Source organism: Artibeus jamaicensis, unplaced genomic scaffold (genome assembly GCF_021234435.1).
Source record: "Artibeus jamaicensis isolate MK-2021 breed Jamaican fruit bat unplaced genomic scaffold, CSHL_Jam_final contig_519, whole genome shotgun sequence".
NCBI lineage: Eukaryota > Metazoa > Chordata > Mammalia > Chiroptera > Phyllostomidae > Artibeus > Artibeus jamaicensis.
The window spans coordinates 48,263,171-48,281,310 of NW_026521871.1; the positions used below are offsets into that span (position 1 = coordinate 48,263,171).

Below are 18,140 nucleotides of genomic sequence, written 5' to 3' on the forward strand. Positions count from 1 at the left end.
CTCTGAATCATTGAATAAGTTAAAAATTTATGGGAAGCTGTGTCTTCTGTTTCCAGGTTCTGTTCTGGATATTATTAAGCACGTTGTGGCAAAGGGGGAACACAGGAGTGGAGTCCTGGATGAGCCCACCATTGCTACAATACTCAAAGAAGTGTTGGAAGGGTTGGAATACCTGCACAAAAATGGACAGATTCACCGGTACGTAAAAGATAATACTGTGATTTACTGGTAAGTGCAGTGGTGGTGTGCTGTATCATTTCCTTTAGGCCATTTCCCATTCTCTTGCAGAATTAATACCTGAGTGTTAACAATATGGTTTTTTGAATTATTGGTTTCAGTACGTTGTGGTTAGGGTTTAATTATACGGATAGTAAGTATTTAAAATACAAAAACAGGAAAAACTCCTAATTTCTTATCAGGAGGCAGTCATTGCAGTCACTGATAACATTTATTTTTTAAAAATGATATTTATTGATTATGCTATTACAGTTGTCTCACTTTTTTTCTACTTTGCTCCCATCCACCCAGCACCCCCCAATCAATCCCGCAGTCCCCACACCATTGTTCAGGTCCATGGGTCATGTGTTTAAGTTCTTTGGTTACTCCATTTCCTACACTGTACTTTACATCTCATGGCCATTCTGTAACTACCATTCTGTAAGCAGTACTATTTGTCCTGCTGAATCCTCTCAATTCTTCACCCATTCCTCCACACCCCATGCCCATCTGGCAACCATCAAAATGCTGTCCATATCTATGATTCTGTCTCTGTTCTCCTTATTTGCTTAGTTTGATTTTTAGATTTAATTGTGGATAGATATTTTATTATTTATCATTTTGATCTTTTTCTAAAATAAGTTCCTTTAGCACTTCATAGAACAATGGTTTGGTAATGATGGGCTCCTTTAGTTTTTTCTTGTTTGGAAAGCTCTTTATCTGCCCTTAGATTCGAAACAATATCTTTGCTGGGTACAGTAATCCTGGCTGTAGGTCCCTGCTTTTCATAACCTGGAATATTTTTTGTCAACCCCTCGTAGCCTGCAAAGTTTCTTTTGAGAAATCAGCTGACAGTCTTATGGTAATTCCTCTGTAGGTAACTAACTTCTTTTCTCTTGCTGCTTTTAAGATTCTCTCTTTTATCTTTAACCTTTGGCATTTTACTGCATTTTGCCATGTATAATGCACACTTTTTTTTGCCCAAGTTTTTGAGGGAAAAGAAGGATGTGCATTATACTTGGGTAATAGCTGAAATACCTTGTATCTGTTCTTGTGGTTTGTAATTATTTGTTACATAAAATTTCTCGTTCAAAGTTAAATGCTAAAATTTCTTTATAGTACAAAAAATATATACCTAAACATAAATAAATTAAAAATTGAATTAAAAAATTGAAACAAAAGATTTTTTCCTGAAAGTTTGGGCCAAAAACTTGGGTGCTCATTATACATGGGAGTGCATTGGACACAGCAAAATACGTTAATAAAGACGTGTTTTGAAATATGGACCTCTTTTCATCAGTCTTGTTTGGGACTCTGTGCTTCCTGGACTTGCATGTCTGTCCTTCACCAAATTAGGGAAATTTTCTTTCATTATTTTTTCAGATAGATTTCCAATTTCTTGCTCTTTTTCTTCTCCTTTTGGCACCCCTGTAATGTGGATGTTGGAGTGCTTGAAGTTGTCCTGAAGGCTGCTTACACTATGTTAGTTTCTTTGGATTCCTTTTTCTTGTTGTTCTGATTGGTTGTTTTTTTTGCTTCCTTACGATATTCCAAGTCATTGATTTGAAGCTGGGCTTCATCCATTCTACCATTGTTTTTCCTGTAAATTGTTCTTTATTTTAATTAGTACATTCTTCATTTTTGACTATCTTTTTCATGCTGTTAAGGTCCTCCCTAAGTAACTTGAGCATCCTTATAAATAGTGTTTGAACTCTGCATCTGATCGCTTATCTTCATTTTGTTACTTCTTTTTCTGGAGTTTTGATCTGTTCTTTCATTTGAGCCATGTTTCTTTGTCTCCTCATTTTGGCAGCCTTCCTGTGTTTGTTTCTATGTATTAGAGCCTGGTAGAGTCTTGGTAGCCTGGCCTAATGTAGTAGGTGTCCTGTAGTGTCCAGTGGCACAGCCTCCCCTATAACCCAAGCTGGATACTTTATTTGTGGCCTGAGTAGATCCTCCTCTTGTAGCTGAACCTTGGTTGCTGTTGGCAGGTCAATGGGAGGGATTTACCCAGGCCAGTCAGCTGCAAGGGTTGGCTGTAACCACTGACCACCAACAGGCAAGGTGGTGGTACTCTGACCTGGCCTGTGGCTCTCCACTGGATGCGCTGGCTCTGGGGTTTCCTGGGTGGTACAGGCCAAATTCGGTTCCCACATGTGTTTTTTCCATGGCCTCCCTGCCTGAGCTCAAAGCAGTTTGTGATGGCTGCTACTTGTGCTGTGCTTGAAGATTCCCAGGTGAAGCCAAGCTGTGAATCTAGGCTGGCCGCTGCTAATGCTGGGCCTGGGGCCATTTAGCAAGAGGTATGGGGACTAGGGGCTCACTGAGGCTGGCTGTTGCTTGTTTGAGAGGATTTAGGAAGTGTGAAGCATGAGTCAAGACCAGGCATTCATATGGAAAAGTAGTTTCAGTGGGCCCATAAGTTGGGTGGGATAGAGTCTCTGGAGATCTCCAGGGCAGGGCAAAAAGTGTTAGCCAGGTTGATGGAGTTTCAGGTGTGGTACCAGGCTGCTGGCTGTATGGCTCTGTCAGGGGAGGGTTCAGAAAAGGCACAATGGCCTCTGCCCACTTTCTCTCTGAGAGAAAGTTGTCCCTCAACTCTGGTCTCGATGCCAGCACTTCACTTTCTCCCTGCATGTCAGTGGTACTTTTCAAGCCAATACACTGGTGCTAGAGCTCAGAAGGAGGGAGTCTGAGTAAGTCCGTGTGTGGGGTCCCCCACTAGTTTTTACAGCCAGAAGTTACGAGGACTTATCTTCCTGGCACTGGAATTCTGGGCTGGGGGCCTGGTGTGGGGCTGGGACTCCTTACTCCCAAGATACCCCTCCTGAGTTTTTATCCACCACACATGAATATGGGACTAGCCTGTCCCACAACTGTGCCCCTCCTATCAGTCTGGAGGGATGTGGTTTGTTTAATTCCGTAGTTGTCAGACTTCCAGTCAGCATATCTCACGGTTCTGAGTGGTGGCTGTTCTGTATTTTAGTTGTAATTTTGATGTGGTGTGTGAGGAGGCAAGTTGTGTTTACCTATACCACCATCTTAACTGGGGGTCCCACTGGTAATACTTTGGAATATTCCTCATCACCTGAGGACATTTTTCATTGCTTTTAGAAATAGGAAGGGAGAAAAGCATTGATGTGAGAGAGAAGCATTGGTTGGCTGCCTCCCACACATGCCTAGACTGGAAATCATACAAGCCTGGACTGGGGATCTAACCTACAACCCAGGCATGTGCCCTGACTGGGAATTGAACCCACAACCTTTTGGTTATGGAATATCACTCCAGTCAACTGAGCCACACTGATCAGGGCTTTTCTCAAATTATTGAAAGCTTTTTGTAAAACAACACTTTCTTTAAATTAAAACTTGAAAAATATAATACCTAAACAGTTGTGTTACACAGTAATACAATAATAATAGGGGATTTTAATATCCCACTCACAACAGTGGATGCATCATCCAGACAGAAAATTAATAAGGAAACAATGACTTTAAATACACATTAGACCGAATGGACTTAATAGATATTTATAGAATGTGCAAGTGCATGTGCAACTTTCTCCATAATAGATTACCTATTAGGCAACAAAACATATCAAGCATTTTTCCTATCCACAATGTCATGAAACTTGAAATCAACTGCAGGGAGAAAACTGGAAAAACCATAAACATTTGGAGACCAAACAGAATGCTCTTAAACAACCAGTGTATATCAAAGAGGGAATCAAACAGGAAGTCAAAAACTGTTGTGAAACGAATGAAAAGGAAAATGCCAAGTTTTCAAAATTTATAAGACGCAGCAAACACAGTTCTTAGAGGGAAGTTCATAGCTAACCAGTCCTACTGCAGAAACGAGAAAAAGTAATTCAACTTTACACTTAAAGGAACTGGAAAAAGAACAAACAAAACCCAAAGTAAACAGAAGGAAAGAACTAGAAACAATTACGATCAGAGTGGAAATAAGTAAAATAGAAATTTAAAAACAATTAAAAAAATCATTAAAACTAAAGTTGGTTCATTGAAAAGATAGGTAAAATTAACAAACCGTAAGCAAACTCTTCACAAAAAGAGAGCTCAAATAAATAAAATCATGAATGAAAGAAGAGATGTTGCAACTGACACCACAGAAATAGAATCATTACAGAACACTACAAACAATTATATGCTGACAATTTGACAATCTAGAAGAAATGGATAAATTTCTAGAAGTATATAACATTTCAAGGCTGCATCATGAAGAAGTAGAAAATCTGAACAAATCAGTTACTAGTAAAGAGATCTAATCAGTCAAAACCTCTCAGCAAAGAAAAGTCCAGGATCAGATGTCTTCACTGGAGAAGTCTACCAAATTTTTAAAGAAGAATTAACAACAATCCTTCTCAAACTCTTCCAAAAATAGAAGAGGAGGGAACACTTCTGAAACTCGTTTTACAGGGTGGCATTACCCTAATACCAAAGCCAGGCAAGTGCACTACAAGGAAGAAAACAAATTACTGGCCAGTATCCCTGATGAAGTAGATGCAAAAGTCCTCAACAAAATGTTAGTAAACTGAATTGCATTAAAAGGATCATACCATGATTAAATGGGATTTATTTCACGGATGATCCAACATTTGCAAATTAATCAATAAGATACACCACATTAACAAAATGGAGTGTAAAAACCATAGGATCATCCCAGTATGTACAGGGAAAGCATTTGACAAAATCCAACATCCTTACAAAACCCTGCAATAATTGGGTATAGAGGGAATGTACCTAACATAATAAAGTTTGTATACGGAAAACCCACAGCCTATATCCTGCCCAATGGTGGAAAGGTGAAAGCTTTTTCTCCAAGATCAGGAACAAGAGAAGGATGCCCACTCTCGCCACTCTTACTGAACATATTACTGGAAGCCCTAAGCTAGATCAATGAGGCCTGAAAAAAAAGAGATAAATGACATCCACATCAGGAAGGAAGAAGTAAAACTCTGTTTGCAGATGTTGTGATATTATATATAGAAAACTCTAAAGACTATACCAGAAAACTGCATAACTTAGTAAAGTTGCAGGATATAAAATCAATATAGAAATGAGTGGTGTTTCTATACAATAAGAGCAATCTGCTAGAAAAAGAAATAAAAACATTCCTATTTATGATAGCATCAGAAAGCATGAAACACTTTGCAGTGAATTTAACCAAGGACACGCTGGCTGGCTCAGTTGGTTGGAGCGTTGTCCTGTAGAGTGAAGGGTTTCAGGTTTGATCCCTGGTCAGGGTGCGTAGGAGAAGGCAGCCAACCACTGTTTCTCTTTCTCCCATTCTCTCTGAAAGCAATGAAAAAAAATCCTTGAGTGACAGCAAAAAAATTTTTTGGCTTAATTTTTAAAAGATTTTATTTATTTATCTTTAGAGAGGAAGGGAGGAGAGAAGGAGAGAAATATCAATGTATGGTTGCCTCTCATGAGTCCCCTGCTGGGAACTGGCCTGCAACCTAGGTATGTGCCCTTATTGGGAATCGAACCACAATCATGCAGGCCCATGCTCAATCCACTGAGCTACACCAGCCAGGGCCTAAAAATTTTTTTTTTAAATAATAGATTTTAAAAAAGAGGTGAAAAATGTGTTGACTGAAAACTAAGATGTTGATGAAAGAAATTGATGACACCAGTAAATGGAAAGATACTCTGTGTTCATAGGTTAGAAGCATTAATACTGTTAGAATATCCATGTTACCCAAAGCCATCTATAGATTCAATGCCAATTCTGTAAAAATTCCAGTGGCATTTTTCACTGACATCAAAAACAACAGTCCTAATATTCATATGGAACCCCAGAGGCTGCATGTAGCCAAAGCAATCTTTAGTAAGAACAACAAAGCTGGAGGCATCACAGTTCCAGATTTCAAACTATATCTTAAAGTTGTAGTAATCAAAACAGTATGGTGTTGGCATAGAAACAGATACATAGATCAATGGAACAGAATAGAGAACTCTGAAAAAAACACATGCATATATGGTCAATTGATCCTTGACAAAGGAGTCAAGAATATATAATGAAGAAAGGACACTGTCTTCAATAAATGGTGTTTGGAAAACTGGATATCCATCCACATGCAAAGGAATGAACCTGGACCTCTATCTTACACTATAAACTAATTAACTCAAAATGGACTAAAGACTTGAACCTAGGACCTGCAACTGTAAACCTTCTAGAGAAAAATGCAGAGGGTAAGTTCTTTGGCATTGTTCTTGACAATGATTTTATTTTAATGATTTCACATCAATAGCAAAGTCAACAAAGGCAAAAATAAACAAGTAGGACTACATTAAAAGCTTTTATTTTTTAAAGATTTTTTTTTAATTTTTAGAGAGAGGGGAAGGGAAGGAGAAAGAGAAGGAAAGAAACATCAGTGTGTTGTTGCCCCTCACGTGCCCCCAACTGGGGACTTGGTCCTCAGCCCAGGCATGTGCTCTACTGGGAATCAGACTGACAACCCTTTGGTTCACAGGCCCGTGTTCAATCCACTGAGCTGCACATATACGAGGAACTTCTACAACTCAGAGGCCAAAACAACAAGGAAAACCCCCCAACCCAATTAAAAAATGCTCAAAGAACCCGAGTAGACATTTTCCCAAAGAAGACTTGTAAATGATCCATAGGTACATACAAAGGACATCACAAATTATCGGGACAGTGCGTATTGAAACCACAATAAGATACCATCTTACACCTGTTAGAATATCTTTTATCAGGAAGTCAAAAGATGACAGATGCTGGATGTGGAGAAAAGGGATCCATGCTTTGCGTGCTGTTGGTGGCAGTGTAGCCTGATACAGCCAGTGACAGAAACAGGATTGAGTATCCTCAAGAAATTAACAGCAGAACTTCCATATGGTCCAGCAGGTCCATTTCTGGGTATAGACACAAAGAAGTGAAATTGCTGTCTCAAGGCGGTACCTACACTCCATGTTCATAGCAGCAGCATTCAAAATATCCAAGCTATGGAAACAACCTAATTGTCTACCAGTGGATGAATGGATTAAACAAAATGTGGTATGTATAGAGAAAAACAGATACCTCATTGTTTCACTTGTAAGTGAAATTTTTAAAAAATGTTGACCTAATTGAAACAGCAGAAGAGCGGTTGCCACAAACCAGGGTTGTGGGAAACAGAGAAAGATTGGTAAAAAGGTACAGACTTTCAGTTACAAGATGAATAAGGTCTGAGGATCTAATGTATAGAATGGTGATTGTACAGAATTAGCCCTCAGTTAATGGCAGGTTCTGTGACTTTAACCTAAATGATGTATAATGAAACCAATTTTACAAGCTACTTGGTATAAACAACATTCAGTTCCTGCGACATCTCATCAACATTATAATGAAACAGTGTTGAAGGAAAGACATTAATACAGGGCTCGTTATAGTCGATAACAATGTATTGTGTTATTGCAATTTGCTAAGAGAATAGAATGTAAGTATTCTCACCCAAAAAAAACAAACCCTCATAAATACGTATTTCTATATAAAAAGTAACATAGATATGTTAATTTACTCGACAGGAAACATCCTTTCTCAGTACTTATGTATGTCAAACCATCACATTATACGCTTAAAATATCTTACAGTTTTAGCAGTTATACCTGAATTTTAAAAATCACCTGCTTAATCCTAATTCCTCAACAGACAAGCAAAGGCCCAGGAAAGTATCTGATTAAAGATCATCTGCCATCTTGTAAAGCTGAGGTTTTAAGGACTAATTAGAATATAGAAGGAAAAAGCAACCCTTCTCCACGCCCCCAGACACACACACAAACTTTTGATTAGGTTACTCTGAGAATAGTAGCATTTTAAAGAAAATTAACATAAAATAGATGAAATCAGCCATTTACATGAGCATCTCATTCTAGGAAAAGGTGAGTAATTCTTTCCGGTTGTCTAAATTGCCCAACCTGCTTTAAGTCTTATAAAGGAAAACACATTCTCTTTCTATGGAGTTGAAGGAGAACAATTGACTGTAAGGAGTAATATACCAACTAGAAATCTTGGAAACACTGAAAGTATATTCTTAAGGCAGCAAGGTTTTTCATCTATAGTTGTACCTAATCAGTTGTTTTGTACAAAGTTAAAATAAGGTGTTAAGAAATGACTTCAAATGGGTATGAATAAAGAGTATACATTTGGGAATGGATTTCCCACACTGTCAAAAAGGAAACATGCCCTCAAACAGGGTTTTTGTTTTTTAAATGGTGGTGGTCCTGTGAATGCATACCTTGATACTAGCAATGAACATAATTCAGTTAGTGTCTATTTTTGATCCTATGTTCATCAAGTAATCTTCTCAAAAGAAATGTGCCAGAGACTGCTTATTGGCCCCCAGTGTGTATCCCCTTCCTGAATTCGAAAGAAAGACGTTTTTACCGGGCACGTGAACATCCTTAAGAAAGGCAGCATTTCATAGCCACCTGGGCAGGCCAGACAGGACCGTGAGTTTTTTTCTAGCCACTGTGATGAGAACAAGAGTGTTGTGTACTGCTCCTCCGTTTTTATCAACCCCAGTTCTACTGACGTTTGGGTTGGGCATTTCTTTCCTGTAGGGGGCTGTCCTGTGCATTGTGGGATGTATTTAGCAGCATTTCTGGCTTCTACCCGATAGCATCTCCCCCTAGTACCCGTTGTGACAACCAAAAACGTCTCCAGCCATTGCCAAATGTCCTGAGAAACCACTGCGAACGGAAGGTGGCATAACCTGCATTTCCCTTTTCTGTCCACTGAAATGTGGACTAGGCAGCCAGAACTAAGATGGCAGAGCCCTGAAGTAGAAGGGGCCCAAGTCCCTGCTGTGTGGAGTGCCATACTGGGCACATGGACTGATGTCACTTATGCCCTGACTAGTATGTGAGAGAAAAAATTATTTTTCTACAGCCATGTTGATCGGCAGAGATTGACAAGCTGAATCTAGCCTTATGCCTGTTTCCTTAAAAAAAAAAAAGCCAAACTCACAGCCACACCCATACATTTACACATTGTTTATGGCTGCTTCCCTACTACAAAAAGAAAGTAGTGGTCACTGAGAACATTTGGTCCACAGAGCCTAAAATATTTTAACTCTGGACCCCTAAAAAAATGTCTGGTGACCCCTCGTGTAGATGACAATGATGGTAGCATCCACCGAAATTGGTATGCTGAATACCGTTCTCAACGCACTGTCTTCGTTTAATCCTCATGGTTCATTCATGAGGAAGGTGCTGGTGTCACCCTCGTTTTACAGATGAGGAAACCAAGGCAAAGCGAGTTGAAGTAACTTGCCAAAGGCCGCCCACCCGTGACAGAGCTGGGACCTGAACTTGGGAAGGCTGCTTCCGAAGCCTGCTAGAAGAGATCGCGTTAGTCAGCGAAGCTGTGTACACTTTGGTTCAGGGTCAATTATACTTTTTAGCTACTTACTCAATAGAATTTAGAGCTGTCATTGGAATTATTAGTCTTTAAATAAACCCGTTGTCTTTTTAAAAATATATCCATATCTCTACTTTTAAAAGTCAGAGTCTTTACTTAAGGAAATGATAAAAGCATATACTTTTTCCTAAACCTTTCTATATACAGACTTTACGTAGTTAATAGTAAATTAACACTGAAATATACTTTACAGTCATGGTCTCTTTTTAGGAAGTAGTGAATTGATTCACATCAAGTTCAGGCACAAATTCAGTCTGTGTTCAATTTTGCATGACTATCTACATTGTAAAATATATGAGCTTTCATTTAGCTAAATGAGTACAAGGGACAGAAAAAATATGGAAAGAAATAATGGCCCCAAATCAGTCTGCAGGTTGAGGACGCTGGATGACCCAGGATTAAGATACCCAGACTGCACACAGTTACACTGTTGAAATCTGGGCCTAAGGGGACCGTCTGGAAAGCAGCAGGAGGAAAACCACTCCTTATGCAGGGGGAGCTTTACACCGAGTGTGTGCCCCCTCAGAGTTCACGTGGACAAGTGTGACAGTATTTGGAGGCGGAACGCCCGGGAGGTGCTGAGGTCTTCCCAGGGTGCTGGCTCTGGGAGGGTCTGCATTCTGCCTCGCTCACCCTTCACCGTGCTCAGAGCCGTGTGCTCTGAGCTCGTGAGCCAGTTGGGGGCAGCGTCTGTTCTGTCTCCCAAGGCTCACCATTGTGGTTTTTAACTGTCGCTTTTAAATTTCTGAAACTTTAGTTTTCTTTTTTATTTTATGTTCAACTATGTAACACATTTCCCCGTAATCTAGCCAGCAGTTCTTTGTGTTTGTGGCAGGGGAGTGGTGTGTTCTGCGGGGGAAGGCCTGGGTAGCAGTGATGAAAGCCTGGCCAGCCATGCCTAGTTTGCCCTGTTGCTGGAATGGCTGTTTTCTGTGTCACTCTTTAAATCAGACACTCTCAACCTTGGCTACATACTGGGACTACCTGGGATATTTTAGTAAGTACCGATTCCTGGATCTACTGCCAAAGACTCATTTGATTGGTCTGGGGTGAGGTCTCGGCGTTGGAGCTTTCCAGAGCTCCCCAAGTTGTTCTTACCTGCAGCCAAGGCCAAGAACTACGTACGACTACTCTTAGCTGAAATACACTGAGACTTTGACAGGCTTGGGAGGCAGTTGTTTTACTGGGAAACATAGATGAACTTTTTTGGTAGTTTTTGCTACTTCTCATATCTTTAAAGTCCAACTTTTCCAGGTAGATTTGTGTCAGCCTGGTGGATCAGGTCACAGTTTTCCTCCACCTCCGCTGTTTCCCCTCGACCCTGTAGACTTGAGAGGGTTTTGATTAGGGTGAACAGGTCTCTGAATTAGATTTATACCTTTCTCTCTACTTACCCAAATACTTTCCCTATTGAAGATGTTAGCAATAACAGAAGTGGTAGTTAGTCAATGTAAGATGTGTAAGTGCAGTGTGTTTGCCAGCTTTTGTTTCGACTTGTTTCTTCTCTTGACCTTTTCCAAGTGTTCCGTAAACCGTGCTGATTGATGAGTCATAAACATGTTATGGGGAGAAACTTGTGTTCTGTACTAATGAGAAAGTCAGGCATGTCTGTGGTGTTCCTGCTAAGTGTAAAAGGGACTTGGGTGCAGTAGTGACATGTGAGAAATGGCATTAAACTGTAAAAAACAGAGCTCACCGCTTCTGCTGCTCACGAATGGATAGAGGGTGTAACCGTTGGGGCTGCTGAGTTGTTTAATACTCTTTGTGGCAGAGTAAACGCAGTTCTTTAATCAAGGACCGTACTGATTGCCAGACATTTGGTTACAAATCTTTCTCGTGAGAGGCCAGTCATCTGTCGTGTGTGAGGATGGACTGGGCTGTGTTTGTCCAGGGAGCCTTTACGCTGTTGCGTGCTGCTCCTCTGTGTTTACTCCTGGAAGCTGTTCCACAGCCTGCACTTGTGGTTTCAAAAGGGAAACCTGGATGGATTTCCTGACAGATCGCTCAGGGAGGGTGAGGTTCCACTGAACATGGATGGCTGTCTCTTCACTCGCGAAAGATAAAAACATTATTTACATAAGTAATACATATACATGGCTTAAAAAGTTCAAATAGCACAAAATGGTATATGATTAAAAATGTCAATATCAACTGTGGCTCCGGGCGCTATATTGGTACTGTGTACTCTTGATACAATGTGATAACAATAGCACTTTCCTTCTAAGGATACACAACCCCAGTCTAATACGAGTTCCATTGGATGGTCATCCTACAGAATCCTAGACTGTTATTCCTCAAAACCGTGAAGGTCATCAGAAACAAGGAAAGGTGAAGTGACTGTTACAGACAGGAGCCTAAGGAGAAATGACAGCTAAATTTAGTATAGTGTATTAGATGGGGTCCTGGGACAGAAAAAGGGCATCAGGTAAAAACTTAGAAAAAGCTGAGTAAGTGGTGGGCTTTAGTTAATAGTAATGTGTCAGAACTGACTGGTTCATTGTGGCGAAAGTGCCATCCTAACGTAAGATGGCAACAATAGAGAAGCTGAGTAGAGGGTGTATGTGAACTCTCCTGCACTGTCTTCTCACTTTTTGTGCAAATCTAAAGCTATTCTAAAAATAAAATAGTCTTCTTTCTTTGAATTTCTAGTACCCTGGTCTGAAGGGAACTCACTTCTTGCCATTTTCTTGTGACTCCTTTAACAATATAAATATAATGTATATATTATCCCTTTCCCTCCTGCTGGGAAAAAAAAAAGAAAGCCCAGCCAAATGGCAACATACTATATGCAGTATTCTTCACTTAAAATATATTCGGAGATTGCTTTATGTCAACACATATATTCATTAGTATGCACGGTATTTCATTGTATAGATACAGCACAGTGTAACGGGTCCCCTACTGATGAGTAGTCAGGGTTCTCCTGTGTGACTGCGCTGTGTTGATGTATAACCCTGAGATTTAGAACAGAGTGAGGAGGTGGGAGTTGGGATGATGCAGAGGGAACAGTCAAGTTTTATTTTATTACCTAGTTAGATTGCTTGATTTAATACTCTACTTCTCTCCCAAAACAATCAAATTTTATTTCAGTGTTTTGTTGGATTTATTTATTTATTTAGTATCACACCTCTGTAAGAGGATTTGAGACAGGTTTGGTGGTGTGTCATGTTTGGTTTTTTAAATCTACTTGATAAATATCTGGGAGATGCTCCTGTGTTCTAGTCATAGTACTGAAAAGTGCAGGTGATACAGAAATGTATTCTGATACAGGCCCAAATATGGCTCATGATGGGATGAGAGAAAGATCCAGAAATACGTTCCCATTTCTGTGATCTGGGTTAACATCATATCATAGCCTGCTGTAAAAAAGACAGGAGGAAGTGACTAAACTATACATTGTTTTTTCATTGAGTTTTAGGTGACATTCCAGATGAGCTCAGGAAAAAAAGGGAGCTGAAGGTTCATGGCTGACTCAGTGAATAGTCTTTGTCACCAAGGGAAGGGGGTGTCCTCCATTTCTTTTGTTTATAGCACACAGAGTCAAAGATTTCAGCTTTGTAGCGCAACGTGAGTTAACCTTCACCGGAAGTCAGCCAAATGTCCTGTAAATTGTTGGGATTTATAAGTAGTACAAGATGGTAACATAGCTTTCTTCTGCTTTAGCGTCTGTCCAGGAAGAGTGTGTGTTCTGGTATCGTGATGCTGCTCCGCGCAGTTGTTAAGCTGTTGTTGATCGTTCACTGAGGGATGGTTCCATCTGAAGATGCAGGAGAACAAGATGGACAAGAACATGAGAAAGCCTTGTGCTTTTTAAAAAAATATTTATTTACTTCTAGAGAGAGGAAAATGGGGGGAGAAAAAGAGGGAGAGACACATTGATGTCTGAAAGATAAACAGCACCTGGTTGCCTCTCATACTCGTCCAACTGGGGACCTGGTCCCACTTCTCCACAAAAGAAACCGTTCATGCTCTCTGTTTGGTGTATATGGAAAGGTGTGTGTTTGTGTAACACTAATGGTGTCATGCAAAATGCACTGTTCCATTTGATTTATTCAATGAGCAGTGTGTATTAGAGGGCATTTCAAGTCGTAACACATTGATTGACCTTGTCGCATTTCATGGACGTAACAGAATTCATTTTACCTTTCTACTGTTATTGGCTTTCTAGGCTGTTACCATTTGGGGTTGTTATTACAACTAATTCTGCAGTGAACCCCCTTGTACATTCCCTGTGCATTGTGGGAGGTTTCTCTAGGTTATCAGGAGTGGATTCGATACTCATAGGATTTGAGGATTTTAAATTTTACCAGATACTATTTGCGTGTTGTTGCATGAGAAAGACAAGTTGTAGATTGCATTAAGTGTGATATCATTTATTTTGGGAGAAACACCCATGTATGTTACAGGAATGTGCCATTAGTCAGACCGCTGCTAACGGTTGAAAATTTGGAGCGAATACTAGACTTGAGAATAGGAGCGAAAGGGGATTTGGCCTTTTCAGTGATGTTTAGGTTTTTATAACAAGAATGTATTCATGTATTACTGGGGTTGCTATAGTTACCAGTAAACTAGAGAGATGTTTGAATAATTTATATCTGTATTTATGCATAGAATAATCCCTGTTTTCAACCACATACTGACCATATATTAGGGTGTAGGAAAAAATAATCTATTTTACAAAATAAAATTAGGTGAGGGTTATATTTTTTGGCTACTATTATTGTCCCAATATAATAATTAATCACCTGGGGTTTTCCAGATTTTATACTAAAATGCTGTATGTATTCTAGCTTTCTGCTTACAATGTTTGGAGCCTAGTACAAGTGACTAAAATTTTTAAAATGTTACTGTTGGCCTTAATAACCTTTAATGGAAATATAGCACTTAAGTGTCATTTGTATGAACATGGTAAACAATTGATTAAATTATGTGACTCCCAAGAATCCATGTTATTTTAATATATAACTTTTGTTTTTCTTAAAGAGATGTGAAAGCAGGAAATATTCTTCTTGGAGAAGATGGCTCAGTACAGATTGCAGGTAATGATTAGTATTTCTTTTCATTTTGATTTGATGGTCAGTGGAACCACATTACATGTTTCTTAGCCAATTTCAATTTGCTCTTTTATGCATCCTGTGGTGGCACATCCTGCTGACTCTCAAGACGTTCTTCATTACTCAATCTTAATTTTTGATCTTAGCCATTTTTCTGACCATTACTCGTTACTTTCTGGTTATCCACTCCTTATTCCCCATGAGGGTCTTCTTCTCTGGGTTCTCATAGTGTTCCGTACCTTTTTTTAAAGGAGAAGGAGTCAAGAAGCCCCATTACGTTTAAAAATACATACGCTGTAGAAGGTGATGCAGAGCTGCTTCTGTACTGGGGGAGACAGGGTATTTGCCAGTTAGGAAGAGGCATCTGACAGGTGGAAGTGCACTGTGGGGAGATTCAGAGCTGAAGAGATGAAAGAGTTGGAGGCCAGGGGCTGCCATAGGTGGCTCTGCTCTCCTGGGGAAACGACCCTTGCGTCAGGCTGAGACCCCCGCACGGTGGAGCCGCAGGATTGCAGAACAGCCAGATCGTCAGAGGAGAACCTCCGCTTAGTCCCATGTGCACTGCACAACAGCCGGGTGGTTGGCAGGAGCCGGATAGTTACCCAAAACTTAGTTCTTTGTTCAGCTTCGGAAGATAATTTGCGTAATTTTCACAGTAAGGGACCCTTTTGACCAAGCCACATAATGCTTGGTAAAAACTGGTAAATTTGGCTCTTAAAATTAGCAACTTTTATTCATCAGTAGAGGAACCGACAGCTTACATTAGGAAAAAAAATCTGATTAAAAAATAGATACATAAGACTTCCCAAGTGAAGACATCAAAATATAAATATAATGAAAGGTGTTTGCATCGCTGGGAATTAATGAAGAGTGAGGTAGAGTAACGTTGGGCTACCATGTACTGACTGAGCAAAACATCTGACAGTACCAGGTGTTGGTTTGGATGTGAAGCAAGGAAAAATCTCATACTCTGATTGCGCGAGTGTAAATTAGTACAACCACTTAAGTTAAAAATATACGCACCCTGAAACTCGGGCCTCTAGATGGATGGCCCAGAGAAACGCACGTGTGCCGTTCATTGTGCTCGTGAGCCTTGAGAGTTGAAACGGTCCCAAGCCCTCCATTAGCAGAATGGATAAGTAAATTATGGTTAATTATACATTAGAATACCATCTAGTGATGAAATTGAGTAGAATTACAACTATATACAAAAGCACTAATAAATTATAAAGACACAGGATTAATTAAGGTAGCCAAAATAGGATACAAGGTTGGGCAAAAGTAGGTTTACAGTTGTGAGGATGCGAACAGTTTATTCTTGTATTATTATTTATTTGCTAATTATTGTATTTATTATTATAATTATTAACTTACTTTTGCTCACCCCTGTATATAGCATGTGATTCCATTTATATAAGTTCAACATCAGGGACAATGTGCTGTATTGCTTAGAGAAGCAAAATGAAGTGGAAAAAACTAAAGACAAGAGGATTCTGGGAAAATGGTGAGTAGGAATCACCAAGAATCTGTCTTCCACTTAGCAGTTGAACTGACCGAATCTGCCTAATGTACAGTGGAGTCCTCAAATAGCATTTTGTTCATCATTTTGTTTTAGAACATTGATGAGATGCTGTAGGCACTCAAATCGTGTTTACATTAATTAGCTTATGGTAAAATTGGTTTCATTATACATGTTTCACTTAAAGTCACAAATGTTGAATGAGGACTTACTGTAACTGTTTTGAAATTCTATAGACCATTGAAGACTTGAAAATTCTAGGGAAGGTCTTGGAAGCTAAATCATGATTGTCAGTAATTGGTCAATTTTAGAGCACCCATTCCTTACCCAACAGCCACATTGTGGGCAGCTGTGCATATGTTTTTGGAGCAGTTTGCGTGAACCATGGTGGGCAAAAAGGATTTTGTTGTCTGAATATCAGGCATCTGTGCTCTGATCACCGATTGCTGTTTCTGATCTGAAAGGTGCAGGCAAAGAGCCAAGCAGCCATTATGGTTGCACCCCGTGCCCCACAAGTGACTTCCAGGGGACCTCACAGGCTAGCACCTTTTTTCCTTCCATTCATTTTTCTGTTCTTTCCCCTTTGGAAGCCAGACATTAAAGACTAGGGCATTAAGAAACAACTACACTTTCAGGAAAAATTGAAAGATAACAGTAAATGCCAAGGTAAAAGTGCAGAAACGATCTCAGAACTTAGGTTTACACCTCAGGGTGATGCTTGACACACAGTCTACAACAACCCCCATGCCCCCCCAAAAAACCCCAAAACATTAACAAAACAGCAAACACTGGAAAGGAGATAGAATCTGATCTTCACAGTTGCCGTATTTTTAGATTCAGATCTCCAGTTTTCAACAGAAAAATTATAAGGCTTTCAGTGAAACTTGTCAGGGGAAAGACATAAATTAACAGAAACTGTCAGTGAAAAAGACCTGACGGCAGATCTACTAGACAAAGAGTTTAAAACAGTCGTCTTAAAGAGGCTCAGACAAGTAAAGGATGATGCACAGAAACCAGTGGAGGCAATGTGTGAGCAAAATGGAACTATTACTACATAGAGGAATCCTAAAAGAAACCAAAAGAAATTATGCAGCTAAAAAAGTACAGTAACTTGTACTGCAAAATGAAAAACTCACTGGAAAATTCACTTGCATATTTGAATTGGCAGAAGAAAGACTTGGTGAGCTTGAAGACAGGGAAATGGAAATTAGCAGTCTGATGAATAGGAGGGAAGAGGATTGAAGAAAAGTGAACAGAGCCCAAGGGACTAGTTGGACACCAGTAAGTGGACCAACATACGCATTGTGGGAAGCCCAGCAGAAGAGAGACAGGTGTGCAGAGAGTTGTTTGATGAAGTAATGGTTGACAACTCCCCAAATTTGATGAAAGACATGAATATAAGCTCTAAGAAGCTCAACAATCTCCAAGTTAAAAAACAAACAAACAAACAGTAACAGACACACAGAGATGCATTATAATGAAACTTATAAAAACCGGGAACAAGAATCTTGAGAGCAGCAAGAAAGAAATGAATTGTCACAAGGGCTGCCAAGTAAGGTGGTCAGCATATTTCTCATCTAAAACTTTGCAGGCCAGAAGGCAGTGGGCCAATACATTCAAGTGCTAAAATTTTCAGCCAAGAATCCTGTATCTGGTAAAACTCTGTGAAAAGTGAGGAATAAACGAAGACATTCTCAGATAAGTCAAAGCTGAGGGAATATGGGAATGTTTCCACTAGGCCTGCTCTGCAATAAATGCTCAAAGGAATGAAATTCCTGCAAAATGAAACAAAAAGACACTAGACAGTAACTCCAGCAGTATGAAGAAATACAGATCTCAATAAAGGTAAATACATGGGCAGATATAAAAGCTATGATTGTAAGTATTATTGTAGCAGTGATTTGTA

The 18,140-nt window shown here is 39.7% G+C and overlaps 1 protein-coding gene across 1 annotated transcript in view; it reads left to right on the forward strand.

Moving 5' to 3' along the window:
• Window positions 1-18,140, forward strand: part of OXSR1 (oxidative stress responsive kinase 1) — a 77,434-nt gene that overhangs the window by 25,152 nt on the left and 34,142 nt on the right. Inside the window, exons 4-5 of the mRNA XM_053669252.1 lie at window positions 57-198; window positions 14,645-14,700. Of these exons, the coding sequence (XP_053525227.1) occupies window positions 57-198; window positions 14,645-14,700 (198 nt within the window). The remainder of the gene's footprint in view (window positions 1-56; window positions 199-14,644; window positions 14,701-18,140) is intronic.